The sequence below is a fragment of the Dendropsophus ebraccatus genome, chromosome 5, assembly GCF_027789765.1.
Source record: "Dendropsophus ebraccatus isolate aDenEbr1 chromosome 5, aDenEbr1.pat, whole genome shotgun sequence".
In the NCBI taxonomy this organism is placed as follows: Eukaryota; Metazoa; Chordata; class Amphibia; order Anura; family Hylidae; genus Dendropsophus; species Dendropsophus ebraccatus.
Window position 1 is genome coordinate 40,273,185 of NC_091458.1, and position 16,313 is coordinate 40,289,497.

Sequence of the window (16,313 nt, forward strand, 5' to 3'; positions counted from 1 at the left end):
ATTCTGGCTAGGTGGGAGCAATGCCCAGTAAAGCCATAAGAAAAACAGATCACTGATCTCAGGGAGACCAGCCAAAGATAACACTGCCGGCTGCTAGTTAAAGCGCCCAATGCAGTGAAATCCTAGGTGCATTGCCCCCTGAGAAACATGAATATGCAAAAAAAGGAGCCCGTGGAGCCTCATTTAGGTCAAGGAGACACATGCTACCTTTTATATATCTGTCTGTGCTTTCAAGATGTAGAAAAATACTTTTATTCTCTGGTACAAGGAGTCAAAGAGGCTCCTGAATAGCTTCAAGCTGGATTGTCTCTTCTCTTCTCTCCCCTTCCCTTGCTTGATTGACAGCTGGAAGCTGAGTACCAGGAAGGGTCAAGTACAGGAGAGGGGAGTAAGGAGGTCAAGAGCTCAGGAAAGCCTCTTTGACTTTGTACTGTAGAATAAAACCATTTTTCTACATTCTGGAAGCACAGACAGATGTATGAAAGGTACCATGTGTCTCCTTGTCTCAACCGCTATCTAACCGCTTTAGCAGTTTGGAACACAAATTGCTGCTGACAGATTCACTTTAAAGCAAGACCTGGTGCCACAACACTTCTGCCCCTTGCATTTTGCAAAGCAACATGGCTGCCAGACTGGGCATAATTGAGTATACATTGTAGTGTGAAAGAGGGATAATAGACACCAGCAGTAGAGATTTTGGGTATCCTTTCTGGATCTGACTCTCTGCCTCACGCTGCGGTTAACCAAACAGGTGGTAGCAAGGACCGTGAAGCAGAGTCGTCTTGTTATTAATAGATACAATAGAAGGACCTACTCACTGAGGGTGTATGTAAGGCCAGATGAGGCTGGGTTCACACTGCGTTTTTGCAATCCTGTTTTTCTCATCTGTTTTTTGCAAAAAAACGGATGAAAAAACTGATGCATTTGTGTGCATCCGTTTTGATCCGTTTTTTCATTGACTTCCATTGTAAAAAAAACTGATCAAAACGGATCCGTTTTTTTTGACGGACACAAAAACGTAGCTGACACTACTTTTGTGTCCGCTAAAAAAAACAGGGATCATTTTTTTTTTTTTACAATGGAAGTCAATGGAAAAACGGATCAAAATGGATGCACAGAAATGCATCCGTTTTTTTTATCCGTTTTTGCAAAAAACGGATTGCAAAAATCGCAGTGTGAACCCAGCCTAACAACACTATACTTTAGAAATACTGCTGGTATGCATCTGGGATGGTGGTGGGGTCACGCTCCAGTACTAACTACTAGAGACACTAGCAACCTAAGACATTTCACCTGCCGTACAGCACACACATTGCTGTAATGTCTATACAAAAATACAGGAAGGAAGTGTGTGCCTCCAATATGGCCACCCCCAGAGAAAAATCAGAATGGAAAAAAGATCACTCACACAAATAAAAAACAGAACAAACACATGATTTCCCTTCTATAAATTTACAACATGTTAATGGTACTACAATTCTATCCATAAAATACATCAGACATTCCCTTTAAAAAGGTGTTTCCTACTGTTATATCTAGAAGTAGTTGGTAGGCCTGTTTAACCACATTAGATATTGATAGAAAAGACAACTATAGTAATGTTCTTCCATTTCCCACAACTGGTTCTGTAGATTGGTCCCGAGATCACTCGCCGCTGTTCACATCAGCCTGAAGGCTGACTGTGAGCCCCAGACTATTGTACAACAGCCCATAGTACTAGTGCCATATGGTAATGCTGTGTCACGGTGGGAATCTATTCATGAATCTAATTCATGTTAACATGGTATTCCTTCTAATTCATCTTCTAAAGAACTGTTGTGAATCACTGTGCAGCTTTTTTTGCTTTTAATTTTTACGTACGTAATGTATTTGTTGCACAATTTTAGTGCAGATTCCACATAAAATATCAATAGTTACTTACAATGTGATCTATGCCATTAGGGCTTTTAAACTGGAGTTGTTGTGGGAGATTTTTTTTTTCAAATGACTTCTATTTAAAAAAAAAGTCTTCCAGTATTTACTAGCTGCTGTATGTCCTGCAGGAAGGGGTGTATTCTTTACAGTGAGACACAGTGCTCTCTGCTGCCACCTGTCTATGAAAGGAACTGTTCAGACTTTTTTTTATTATTATTATCATTGTCAAAAACCTTCTTAAAAATAATACCTTCTTGATTTTTTGTTTTTTTGTAGCTTTCGCACAAGTAAAGGTGTTGGTTATTCTGCACATTTTGTGGGAAATTGTTTGATAGTCACATCCCTGAAGTCAAAAGGAAAAGGTTTCCAGCACTGTGTGAAGTACGACTTCCAGCCACGCAAGGTAAATGAGAAGAAATGAACCAGCCACTGGGTCAAGAATCAGCAGCTTTCTCTTTTCCCTTATGAAAATATTCCTTTCATTTATTAGCAGGGTTTATTTCAGTACTGCAAACAGGAACAGAAATTAGAACACATCTAAGGCTGGTGAATCTACAGTAAGATTCACAAAATCTGACTGTAATGCATCGGGCATTGATTAATTTTGTCTTATAAAAGTTGTTCTGCCTCCCAAGTGTTCAGCTTCCCCAGAAAAGTCTTGTTCCAGATTTCTCTTGAGAATCAGAATTTGGAAAGCAGAACAATTAAATTAATGGACAACTCATTAGATTCAGGTTCAACAACTAGGGATGGTTCGAACCTGTCGAGGTTCGGTTTCGTACAAACCCGAACTCTCGGCAATGATTCCCGCTGTCTGCCCACTCCGTGGAGAGGGTAAATACAGCGGGAGGACCGCCTGGAAAACTGGGATACACCCATAGCCATAGGCTGTATCCCAGTTTTCCAGGCGGTCCTCCTGCTGTATCCACCCACTGCACGGAGCGGCCAGACAGCGGGAATCTGATGCCGAGAGTTTTATATTATTATTATATATTATTATATTATTTATATTATTATTAGTTTGTTTTATTTATTATTTTATTGATTTCCATTCAACAGTTTTTAGAACAGTTTATTGCACCTTCACTCACCTCTTTAGTGCTTGTTGCTCACCTTCTGTTGCACTATCCTTTTTTTCTGCATTTTTGCTGTCTGTTTTCTTTTCACTACTTGTCTGTCTCTTTCACCCTATGTCATTCTTTTAAAGGATGTCACAAGCACAATGCTATACATCAGGCTCCTTCATTTAATTTCCCCATGAACTCATTAGTCTAGGCTAATTCCAGTAGAAATATTTAATAGCATGTCTCTGGATAACATCCTGTGATTGTGATATATGCTTTAGAATGGTTTTAGAGTCATGACACAAACTAAATTATGAACCAGAGGATCTGAAATTCTTAAGTTATATCAATTGAGTTTTGCGTTTCCTTTTCACATTGGTCATAATGAATGAACGTCAGCACTTGCTCCCTTGGGGGGTTGAATAGCTGATTGATGAGGCAGTAATTGTACCTGCTGAGAAGGGTTCGGTGTTCTCTAAACTCACATTAACTGTATGCAAACCATTTGATCTAACTAGAGATGAGCGAACCAGGTTCGGGTTCGAGTCAATCCGAACCCGAACATTCGGTATTTGATTAGCTGGGGCTGCTGAACTTGGATAAAGCCCTAAGGTTGTCTGGAAAACATGGATACAGCCAATGACATTTCCACATAGCCTTAGGGCTTTATCCAAGTTCAGCAGCCACCGCAAATCAAATGCCGAACGTTCGGGTTCAGATGGACTCGAGCATGCTCCAGGTTCGCTCATCTCTAGATCTAACCGATCCTAAAGGGCTTTTCTACAGAGAATAGTGGCCAGGTAAACGCCAAGCATGCACACTACTGCAACATTTTTGGATTTTCATCTATTTTTAATCCCCCCAAAAGGGATCTCCCTCAGAGTCCAGGTGTGATGGTGGAAGTATTATAGTGAATACTTCAGCAAAAATTTTTTACTTTACAGCGCTTCAGACCTTCACGAACCTTTGTAAAATCCTTTCCCTTCAAGGCTCAGCCATGTGTGCCGCAAACCTCTCCTTCCTAATTTTCTTACAGAAAGTTATCAATGTCTGTCATGTTACAGATTCAGTGGAGCTGCGACCCGGTCACGTTCACTCGGTCTACAAGACTTCCAGCTTGTTTAACGCATCTGAATAAAACATCTCTAAAAAAAAAAAAAAAAGTTAATGGGGGTTATCCAGGATTAGAAAAACATAGCTTTCTTCCCCAAAAAATAAATAAATCACTACACCTGTCCTTGGGTGGTATTACATCTCCATTTACGTCAATGACACTGAGCTACAATACTACACCAAAGCTGAGGACAAGAGCATTGCAGTTACTTGAAGTTATTGGGGGGGCTGTAATGGAGTAATAATTGGCAATGGAATACAGACTACCACATTTTCGCTTTCAAAAAGTTTTCTAGCACCAGGAAATTGGGCAGTTTGGGCTTTGGCTGGCATAAAAATGGATACTTACCTCTCCTGATCCCCTCTTCATCTGTACCGATTGTTCATGGTTCTGGCTTCTTACTTTCATTTTAACACACAGAAAGCGTCCACTCATCACTGACTAAAGCAGGTCACTGCTAGGGCTAGTGATTGGCTGATTAGCACTACTCAGCCACTGCTAGAAACTGTCACTGCGGATGCAGTGTAACATGGGTAAGGTGAGTATCAATTTTTTCCTCCTGTTTTTATGCCAGTTTGTGTGTCAAAATCTTTTGGTATCAGACATCCACTTTAGTTGGTTACATAAAGAGTATATGACAGTAAAATTAACCACATGTAATTTTTAAAGCGTTACTGTCATTTTAAATAAACTCTTAACACATCGGAAACAATAGTTTTGATTGGTTGGGGTCTCTGTCCTGAGAACCTTATTGATTGTTTGATATAGCTGGGAAAAGCACATGGCTGCTGCTTCTTGATCCAACTCGGGTTCCATAGACTTAGTGGGGTGTCAGATCTTGTGCAGTGAGCTGAGAAGAGCTATATCTAGTGATCGGTTGGGGTTTCAGCACAGAGACCCTGACCGATCAAATTGTTTGTCTTGCCTATGCAATGCATGAAAAGTTTATGTAAATGATAAAAAGGACTTATAAGTAAATCACATTTGTACGCAGCAGAGCAGGAGCTGTTTTATTTATACCATTTGCCCAGCCTTTTGTCATGGATAAAAGACCGACAAAGCTATAGCATCTAAACCCTCTGCCTTCCTCTGAGCATTGAATTGCTATATGTTATATAGTAAAAAATAATGTAACCAGCTAATCCCGACTGACTGCAAAGCCAGAAAAATATGCAAATACTGTAATACTTCTCCTATGAAGGTGACACATGTATTTATACTCGGCCATATTCTGTGCTAACACGGTTAATCTCTTTGGTTCCAGTGGTACATGATCAGCATTGTTCACATCTACAACCGCTGGAGGAACAGTGAAATCCGCTGCTATGTAAATGGCCAGCTAGTATCTTATGGGGACATGGCGTGGCATGTCAACACCAACGACGTGAGTATTTATCACAAGGACACTAAGCCCATGTGCTAGATTATCCTGGAAGTCAGTAAAGCTTCACCATACCTCCTCTACAATGTAATCACATTACCTGAACAATTCTGGGCCTTAGTCTGTAGGATGGAAATTCATAAACTGACAGATTTTTGTAGTATAATTTTTAAAGTAGTTATCCTGGATTTCTAACACGATGGATAATATTGGGCCATCCAGGATTTAAAAAAAAAATAACTGCTTTCTTCACAGCGCCACATCTGTCCTCAGGTTGTGTGTGGTATTACAACTTTTTTTTCTTTACAGCAATTTAATGTTAAACATTGTAATGGCCCACAGGAAATGTTGTTTAAAAACAAAAACATTTGTTGAATTTTTTATGTTTTTGTTAATATAGTGTATTTTTTTCCAGAGCTATGATAAATGCTTCCTTGGTTCATCAGAGACAGCCGACGCAAACAGAGTGTTTTGTGGTCAGCTTGGAGCAGTGTATGTGTTCATCGAGGCCCTGAACCCTGCGCAGATCTTTGCTATACATCAGCTTGGTCCTGGGTATAAGGTGAGAAGTTTGTTCATCTTGCTTTGACAGGGATCAAATAGTTAATACAGTTACTAACTTGTAGCCTGGCAAGGACTGAAACTAAACCATCTGTTTTTATGCATAGTTGTGTTAGTTTTTGCTTTTCTTCAGCCTGAATCTGGCCTTATGACCAAAATATTGGCCTCTCCTGAGAGCGAGAGAGCTCCCAGGGTCTGTGTTTACTTACATAGGGATGCCAGGTACTGTAGGCCTCCTCCAGAAGGAAGAGGCTGCCTCCATACGGTCATGTACAGATAGCTGTCCTGTAAATCGGGATCAGCCGGCATGTACACATCCACCTGTAGACGGCTGTTTTGAGGTTCTTGCTCCTTATCAGTACAGAATAGGATTTTAAAGCAACTCTTAGGGCTCTATTCCACCGGACGATTATCGTTTGCATAATCGTTAACTATTAACGATCTCAAACGACCGCTATTGCGAAAGACCTGAAAACGTTCACTCATTTCCATGGAACGATAATCGTTACTTATGATTGTAATTGCGATCGTTTTTCTTCGCTATTTATTCGCTATTGCGTTCGTATCTATTGCGAACGACCGAAGGATGTCTTATTCAATGCGAATGATTTGCGAACGTTTTGCGAACAAGCAACGATAAAAATAGGTCCAGGTCTTATAAAGCGATCAACGATTTCTCGTTCGGTCGTTAATCGTTAACTGCATTTCAACCGAACGATTATCGTGTAGATTCGAACGATTTAACGATAATCTGAACGATAATCGTCCGGTGGAGTAGGGCCCTTAGATGTTCCTTCTACATGCAGAGACCCTGCTGGTATAGGTCTTTAAAGGGGTTGTCCCACTAAAAAAAAAAAGGGTCTACACTGATGCATTATATGAAATGAAACTTATTTTAAGTGTACATGCATTTATGACTTACTTGAGAAAGAGAGACATACTAATCCCCCATGTGACTGCATTATTTTGCCAACCTGTTGCCCTTGGTTACGACAAAGGTGGGTCAGGCATGCTCGGTTGAGTTGCAATCTCCAGCAGGTACTGGCAGTTGGTGTCCACTAAGCCTACAGGCATGGGGGATTGTGGGAAGTGTTTACTGTTGTATAGTAACAGCTGGGTCACAGTTCAGAGAGAAAACCATGAATGGATTTGATTTGTGGTGGAGGAAAACAGTAGTGATATAATTTACTTTACTAAAAACGGCATGTGTGTACTCCTTTACGTTATATGTATGTGGTACACATCTGGTTTTACCAACTTTACTTCACAACACAACTCCTATAACCTGTAGGGTTGATACCTGAGAGTTTTTTCCTTGAAGTAGAATTTTCATATTTTTTTTCATCCTTCTACACCAGTTGGATCACCACAGTGGAGAATCGGTACCAACCAACAACTTACATAGGAAAGTGTACATTACATGGTCTTAAAGGGATAGTAAGGGCTATATTGACTAATATAGTAGAAGTATGCTAATCTATGGGGCTTCTGTACATTGCAGAGTGCTGAGCTCGACAATGCTCGGAAGCCCCATAGGGAATGAATAGGGCACCGGCCATGCGTGCATGCGTGGTGCTCTATGTTCACATCATATACAATTTTCTTCATGTTCTCAGGTCTGACTGTTGGGACCCTCACCAATCAGCATGTTCCCCTCCCGCATTCTCTAGATAAGGGATAATATGCATAGATGGGAATAACCCTTTAAATGGCCAGGGTAGACAAATAATAGAAATCATATAGTGGTAATAAGAACGCAAAAACTTTAGGCGCCAGCAGGTTCTCTAAATAGAATTATAGGTGCAGGCCGTGTCTCCCTGTTGTTGTAGTAACTGGCCTTCCAATAAGCAGCAGAATCATGTAGTATTGTGGATCAATGTATTTTGTTCCCGCTCATCCTTGGAATAAGCTTGCAGAATATAAACATTGATTTTCCTTGCACGGTCACACATCATTTCATCTTCTCCAATGCTCATATAGAAGTGTGCAGGAATATATGTGCGATGCAGGTAGTATCCTGCCATTTACTAGGTTGCAGTAAATTCTCAGAATTATCATCAGACTGGGCTCTCCATCCTGTCCTGAATTAACATTGATCAGATATTGATTTGCGTGCGTTCTTGGCAGATTACTTGTGCATTGTCAATTAAGTGCATGTTTCTGGCCTTTTTTTTTTTTGTCGTCTCCCCCACCCGCAGAAGCTGTGTATATGGTTATTAAATATATGCTGTAGACCATTCCACTGAATAACATATGGTGTGCGAGCATCATGAGAGTTGTTGCCTGGATGTCTCCACCAGGTTCTGAGATAATAAATGATGTTATTGATGGCAGGTAGCACTTTGCACAACAACATTCAATTACAGTTTTCTATTGTTTGACTTTACCTCTAGAATCGCATCCTAGAAAAATGCATGTATCAGCTAAACAACTAACTGGTTTGCACATTTTTTGTGTGAGATATTATGTGGAGGGCTATATCTAATGTGCGTCATTTTGACTTTTTTGGTTCAAGGTTAGCTTTCTGTCAAAGTCATCATCGGGCCCCATGCATACACATGAAGCCATTGTGGGTATGTCAGTATAGTGACCAGTAGGATCTATGGGCCCTTAATTTACCTACCATGGCTAGCAGATATTTTATGTATGCTACCTTCACTATGCTTGGCGGCACACATTTTTTTTTTTTTTTAGTAAACTGGTGCCAGAGATTTGTAATTTACTTCTATTAAAAAAAATCTCAAGTCTTCCAGTGTTTATCGGTTGCTGTATGTCATACATAGATATACATCTTCAGGACATACAGTAGCTGATAAGTACTGGAAGACTTGAGATTTGTAATTTACTTCTATAAAAAAAAAATCTCTGGCTTTTTCTGATACCAGTTGATTTAAAAAAAACAAACAAAAACAAAACATTTTGCTGGAGTACCCCTTTAAAGGGGTTATCCAGCGTTACAAAAACATGGCAACTTTTCTCCCTCTCTTGTCTCCAGTTCAGGTGCGGTTTGTAATTAAAGGGGTAGTCCACCCAAAAAAATTTTCTTTCAAATCAATTGGTGCCATAAAGTGCCAGAGATTTGTAATTCACTTCTATTAAAAAATCTCAAGTCTTTCAGTACTTATCAGCTGCTGTGTGTCCAGCAGGAAGTGGTGTTTTCTTTCCTGTCTGACACAGTGCTCTCTGTTGCCTCCTCTGTCCATGTCAGGAACTGTCCAAAAAAAGGAGCAAATCCCCATAGAAAACCTCTCCTGCTGTCCAGACTGGAAATAATACAACTTCCTGTTGGGCATACAGCAGCTGATAAGTACTGGAAGGCTTGAGATTTTTTAATAGAAGTAAATTACAAATCTCTGGCACTTCATGGCAGCAGTTGATTTGGAAGAATTTTTTTTTGGGTGAACTACCCCTTTAAGCTCCATTTACTTTAATGGAACTGAGTTTTAAAACCCCACCCAATCTGGAGACAAGAGAGGGGGAAAAGTAGCCATGTTTTTGTAGTGCTGGATAGCCCCCTATAATTGTTTAGCTCAATGAGGTTTTGCAGTGGTAGCCAAGATGGCTTAGGGTCCCTATCCGCTTTATATTGATGTCGGGTGAACCCAACCTTGTTCAACCTGGGTTTGGTCATCAATATAACAGGGGTCAATATAATGGGGGTCTCCCGAGTCGGTGGAGATAGGGGTCAGACGTAATGGAACACTTACCTTGTTCTTGGAGAGGTAAGCCACCACCCTAGCATTCTGGTAGCGGCATTCCCCTCCCATTTGTCTGTGCTGAACATTCTTGTGTATGAGGAGAGTGGACGAACAATTGTTTATCCGACAGTTATTAAAGGTGTATAGTCACCTTTATAAAGCGGTTCTTCCTAATAGTAGCCACAGGGAGAAACTGATAGCAGGGGCGCTAACTGCTGGTACCCCCATGTTCTAGATTTTTGCACAACATTTATGCCATTAACAGCTTTATTTTTTTAAAGTGGGTATGACACAACCTATGCCAATCGCTTGCGTAACAAATCAAATCCACAGGAGGCTATGTCGGAAATCTACTCCAGCTTATAGCTAGAGTAGATATAAAAATCTGGGGTATTGATAGTAAGAAATGTAAGAGGCGTGTGTCTTCTACATTATCCTTGGGTAAGATGCACCAGATATAATAACTTAGAGGTTATCCAGGCGCAAGCAAGTTATGAAACAAAGATTTAGAAACAGCTGAATATGTGATATTATAAGTTACTGTACAGTATAGCAGTCAGCATGTGTGTATAATGTATAGTAAGGGAATAAACCTGATAACACAGAAGCAGTTTGTAAATACAGGATGGAACTGCAGATCCCCATATAGCAGTAGCGTAGTACAACAGGCTAGGATAGAGAAGCAGGGCTGCTGTCAGAGATCTGTGTGGTCACATGACAGCAATGAGGAAGGGCGGTGTGTTCAGCATGGACCAATCAGGAAGTGACAGAGACTGCAGGAAGCATGAAGAAATGAGCAGGACATATGTGAGCACAAACATGCAGCTATGATGAGATTACCTCCTCAGTCCTGTCCCCTGATGTAAGCCCCAGCCTGAAGTGGATCTGCTATGATTTGGAAGGTGATGGAGACTTCCTGGGTCAGAGTACAGTGCTGTAGACCCCGCTATGCAGACCATGCCCCTCCCCCACTCGCGCTCCCACCGAGTACAGGGAGCTCTTACACCATAGCAATGCTCTTAAACCAAGGCGCAATTTTAAAAATCAGTGAGCTCTTCTTCCAAGTTACTCTAAGGGTGCCTTCACGCCTACCGACTCGCAGCATTAATAACGCTGCAAGTTGGCATGGTCCTGGCAGATCACTGTCATTACATACACGCAGCGGTCTGAACGACCACTCCGTGTATGTAAATCTGCCGGCCGCTTAACCCCTTCTGATGCCGGACGCCTCCCGCTTCAGCTCTGTATACATACCTCCTCGCTCCACGGGGTCCCGGTGTCCTGCTCTCCCGCCCGGCCAATCAGTGGCTGCGGCAGGGCAACACACTGATTGGCCGGGTGCGAGAGCAGGATGCCGGGACCCCGTGGAGCGAGGAGGTATGTATACAGAGCGGAGCGGGAGGCGGCCGGCAGATTTACATACACGCAGCGGTCGTTCAGACAGACCGTGATCTGCCAGGACCTAGCCGACTCTCAGCGTTAACGCTGCGAGTCGGTAGGTGTGAAGGCACCCTTACTCTTAAATTAAGGTACCACTGTGTGTGTGTGTGTGTGTGTGTGTGTGTGTGTGTGTGTGTGTGTGTATACACACACACACACACACACACACACTGTGGCTCAGATTTATCAAAGGTGTAAAATATACACTGGTGTAAACTGCCCACAGCAACCAATCACAGCTCTTTCTTTCATTCTAACTGAGCCGTGATTGGTTGCTATAGGCAGTACACAGCAGTGTATATTTTATACCCTTTGATAAATCTCCCCCTATATCTCAATACATTTTCATTATAGCTATATACACACACCACCTAAATCACTGCTTTTAGAGCAGAGCGGTAGTCGGTAACCTAGACAACAAACTGTCAACAATGGATGGATCAGAATACCAGGAGAAGGAGGCAAGTTTGCTAAATTTATTATATTTCGGCAGGCTTGTATACATGTAGCTCCGAGGGAAAATCTGTGTAAAGGATGGGGTGTAGCCCTTGGGCCCCCTGGCATGACGCCTGTTGGGTAATGTAGTGCCGAGGGGATCTAGTCATGCAAATTCTCTATTGAAATGTGCAGCCTGGAGTTAGATTGAGAAGGTCTGTGTGACAAGCTCTTATCATGCCCCGCAGAGCGTGTTTACATGTTCTCGGCTATCAGCTTGGGTTTTCGGTGTTGAGTCTTTACTAAATCGCTGCAGCTGTTTATAAATCTTCCCCCTATGCTGTCAGTACTTGGCTCATTGTTTGTGCAATTATTCTACCTCGTCCTGCGCGCTTTGTGATTGCTAAGAGAATGCACAATGTGAATATCATTTTTAAATACTACATTTGCAGCCAATTTTTATAGCTGCAAATTTCATTGCCAGGCAGGTGCCCAGTCACCCTCAATGGTTCCCGATCCCTTGTCGCTCTGCAGATCGACCTTGTGGTAATTGCAGCTAGTGTCAGCTAGATCTCCTCAGTGACGGCACATTTGGCTCTTGTAACGGATACTTAATACCCTGTGACGCTTGCTATACACATTAGATTGCGGCCGATTTCGACCATCTCAAGTATATGGGGATCTCCCAAGTACTTTAGGGCAGAGGACAGTGGATATAGTCAAAGGTGGTATCTAGGCAGTCCTCTGGTTGCATCCACCTCCTCCAAGAGGAGAGATTTAAAGGCTGACCATTCGGGTCCAGAACTTTTGTCAGGTTCACTCATCTCTAGCAGGAAGACTCCACCCATGAAACCAGGAGCGGTTCTGTATAGTAGTCCTTAGCCATGTGGCCAGGCTTCTACTTGGCCAAAGCATTAATTGCATAGTTCTAATTATCTTGTTGTCATAATCTGTGCATGATAGAGAATAACTAATAAACAAAAAAATCTACCTATAGGGAGCCACTACTACATAATTGATTCTGGTCTCCCCTCCCCCCATCACCTTTTTTCCCCACCTTGGCCCCCTTTCAAAATTAGTTGTTGCCTGAAATGCCAATAAATGCCTAGATTGTCAACTGGGCGGCCACCAATATTCAGTTTTTAATGGGGAGAGCCTCCGATTTACACCCTGTTGGCAGCATTGATGGCAACTCCCTTCAAAGTCTGAGTACTCAATGTGAATCTTCAGGAGGGTGGTCACCATTGTTTTCCTCATGGTGTGAACTGGAGTTGAACCAGATGAAAGTCTAGGCACTAATTATCTTATGTGGTGCAAAAACTAACAGCGCATATTGCTAGTGCCGAATAATATATACTTTGCCAGGCTACAGGAGAATATTGCTAAGAATTGCCAGGCACCACTACTACAGTTTCCTGACTGTGCCCTGAATACACATTGGGTCATGATTAGAATGAAATTTGATATACCTAGGCTAATCTAATGTGAATATGTTCTTAAGGCACACATCATGATAGGCTGTATACTGTGCCTGCATCCAACTGCAAAGGATATGAAGAGAGTCCTGTCAGGTACTACCAGCCTGTTACTGCAAAGGTGTTGCTGATTGGCTGAAAGCAGCTTTCAATGCTCTTCCCTACTGTCCGTTCCAGTTGGAAGCAAGCATGGTGCCTATTGTGACCATGTCATTGTAATTGTTATTGCTCTCCTAAGATACATCAACCTGTGTAATAAATGTAAAAAAATAAATAAAATGGGGATTTTTTTTCAAATGTTTATTGCTCTAGATAATGGTTATTAAAAAAAATATGTCATGAAAGATTTTAATGGATTGAATTGGGACATTGCGTAACCCTAAATATTCCGATCAATGTGTACCAGACCCTGTGGCAACTATCCAATTCATTAAATCTACTTGGTTGGCTGGAAGTATACACCGAATGAATCTGCCAAAAAAACCAATAGAACTAAATTCTTAACATGATTAAATATGACATTCTTGGTTCACTTGGCAAAAGGAAAAGGGAAGAGATTTAAAATGTTCCGAGTCTGAAGGAAAGAAATGGAATGCTTATACTAATAACCTATTAGCAGCCGAGCAAGGATCGTAGCCTGAAAAGTAAAATTTCTAAGTACTTTAATAAAGGGAAGTCTTATTCTTCCTCCTTTCCTCCTCTTAAGTTTAGAAATAAAAGGGGAGATTTATCAAACATGGTGTAAGGTGAAATTGGCTCAGTTGCCCCTAGTAACCAATCAGATTCCACCTTTCATTCCTCACAGATTCTTTGAAAAATGAAAGGTGGAATCTGATTGGTAGCTAGGGGCAACTAAGCCAGTTTCACTTTACACCGTGTTGGATAAATCTCCTCCATAGTTTTGGAATAAACTTAAAGGGGCTCTCCTAGATTTTACCAGAAGAAGCACCCCCCCCCCCCCCCTTTTATTTCAATAACCAGCACTGTTCTTGCCCGTAGGCTATATCTGGTATTGGAACTTCTTTCCATTCAGATATATAGAGCTGTGCTGCAGTTCTAAGCATGGTTTTTGTTCCTAGAAATAGCGTGACTCTTGTCGACAGGCTGTGTCTGGTATTGCAGCTTGGCCCTTTTATTTGAATCGGCATAAGTCCTATTCTCCACTCTCTTTCACTGAATAATAGAAATCGCTGTAGGTTTTCTAAATATTCCAGGTGTGAGATGGAACGATAAATCTCAGTTTCCCCAGCTACTGACTTGTAAGACAAAGGCTGTTTGCTCTGAGGCCTTATAGGCGGCATGTATTTCAGTTTCCACTTCCGGCCATGCTGTACCTGTATCCAGCATTTTACGGTGATATACAAAAGAATTCTCTCATGACATTCTCTAAGATGTCATCTTTTTGGGTTATGGGAGCTGAATGAAATCTCTAAAATCAAAATTTTCAGGTGAGGACGGAAAGGGGTTATCCAGAATGAGAAATACCTAGTTGGTTTCTTAGAAAACAGCGCTACACTTGTCCTCAGGTTTTGTATGTTACTACAACTCCATTCTCCTCATTGGAAGTGAACTGCAATATCACACACAAACTGAGGGCAAGAGTGGCGCTGTTACTAAAAGCTACTATGTTTTCCTAAATCCTGGAAAACCCTGTGAACCTTTAGAGACATTGAATATATTGATGTCAGAAATAAAAATTTATGGGATGTATTTCTGCCCATTTTTAATGTTAACTTGTGCTTTTATCATTCTTAAAGGGATGTTGTATTAACATTTTACATTAGTGGGATAAGTACATCTATAAAAAGCAAGAACATTGTGGTTTGAGAGCCATTAAATTTCCTCTTCTCTACCCCGTAGATATAAGTAATCTGGGACAAAGTGGTTGCTGGAGCGATGATATAAAAGCATGTAGTTATCGGGCAGTACATCCTCAGCAACCAGAGGGTTTCACATTTTATTATTGTATTTCCTTTTGCTTATATAGCACCAACCTATTACACAGTGCCGTACAGAGGTTGTGTCCATTCCCATCAGCCCCCAATGTAATTTTTCTACCTCAAATACACATCACATTTGGACCAATAATTGGAAACTAGTTAAAGGATTCTTTTTATATTGATTGCTTATCCTTCAGATAGATCATTGATATAAGATTGATAGTTCGCTGTATGGAAGGGGCCTACATATACAGTAAACAGGTATATAAGTAAATAGCTCCAGGCATTTTATAGTGGCCATGTGGGGTTACTGCAGCTCCAACTGACTGTGACTGCAAGGAAAGCTAAGCTGCAGTAACCCAACATGGCCACTATACAATGTATGGAGCTGTCTGCTTCCAGCTCTTTTCTCTGTTAATGCTGAAGCAAAGGTTTTGAGGGTAAGTACAGAAAACCCTACAGAACATGCAGATTCCATGCAGATGTTATCCTAGGCCACAGGTTTTAAACTTATGGCCCTCCGGCTGTTGCACTTATTTAAATTTGACAGCATTGCCTGGCGTATAAGACACCCTAACATGAGCTGGTGGTCTCCACAAGGGAAAACACCGCCCCTCGTATCTGTATCTAAAAGGGTCACTACCCAAAAGAGATCAGTTAGCAAATCAAAGGTTAGAAGGATGGGTTGGCTCTGGTAGAGCCGCAGTACCACACACAACCTGTGGGCAGCTGTGGTGCTGTTTTTGTAAGAAAGCTTCTATGTGTTTTTAACCATGTCCAGCCCTTTAATGACGCTGATCTTGATTTATACAGTTTATTATCAGTTATTATGGCATGAGTTGAGTATTTAGACATCTGTGATACTTTGAGCTGCTTAGCTGAAGCCTTCCTTTTAAGCGTGAGGATGTGGCTTATTTTTATTTTTTTTTTCATTTTTATGTTTTTTCTTTTGAAGTAGAGGTCACCTTCCCGTCATCTCCTACCTTGCTTCACCGTCATTTCGGTTGTTGCAGGCACATTTTTATCTCTACGCACATATAATAAGGCTTTTTCTGACTGAGAGCCTAGTCATTGCTCTTAACAAGTCGGTAATATGGACCATGCTCTGTAAGCACTGCTTGTTATGTGCCTGTGGTGTGGCGCGAGTGCACTTATTTGTCTGTTTTTGCTAAATTATGATCTGAGTGAAATGACAGAGAACATTAATTTTATGTGTCATATGTGTCACGCTCATACAGCTATTACTATTGAGGTAAACTTGTTGTGGCTATGCTTTCCTTCACCTAAGCCC

At 41.3% G+C, this 16,313-nt stretch overlaps 1 protein-coding gene across 7 annotated transcripts in view; it reads left to right on the forward strand.

Moving 5' to 3' along the window:
- NBEA (neurobeachin) overlaps positions 1-16,313 on the forward strand; it is a 453,563-nt gene that overhangs the window by 106,206 nt on the left and 331,044 nt on the right. For all 7 annotated transcript variants that reach the window (XM_069969916.1, XM_069969921.1, XM_069969920.1 and 4 more), the window contains exons 6-8: positions 2,191-2,317; positions 5,357-5,476; positions 5,889-6,035. In XM_069969916.1, the coding sequence (XP_069826017.1) occupies positions 2,191-2,317; positions 5,357-5,476; positions 5,889-6,035 (394 nt within the window). The remainder of the gene's footprint in view (positions 1-2,190; positions 2,318-5,356; positions 5,477-5,888; positions 6,036-16,313) is intronic.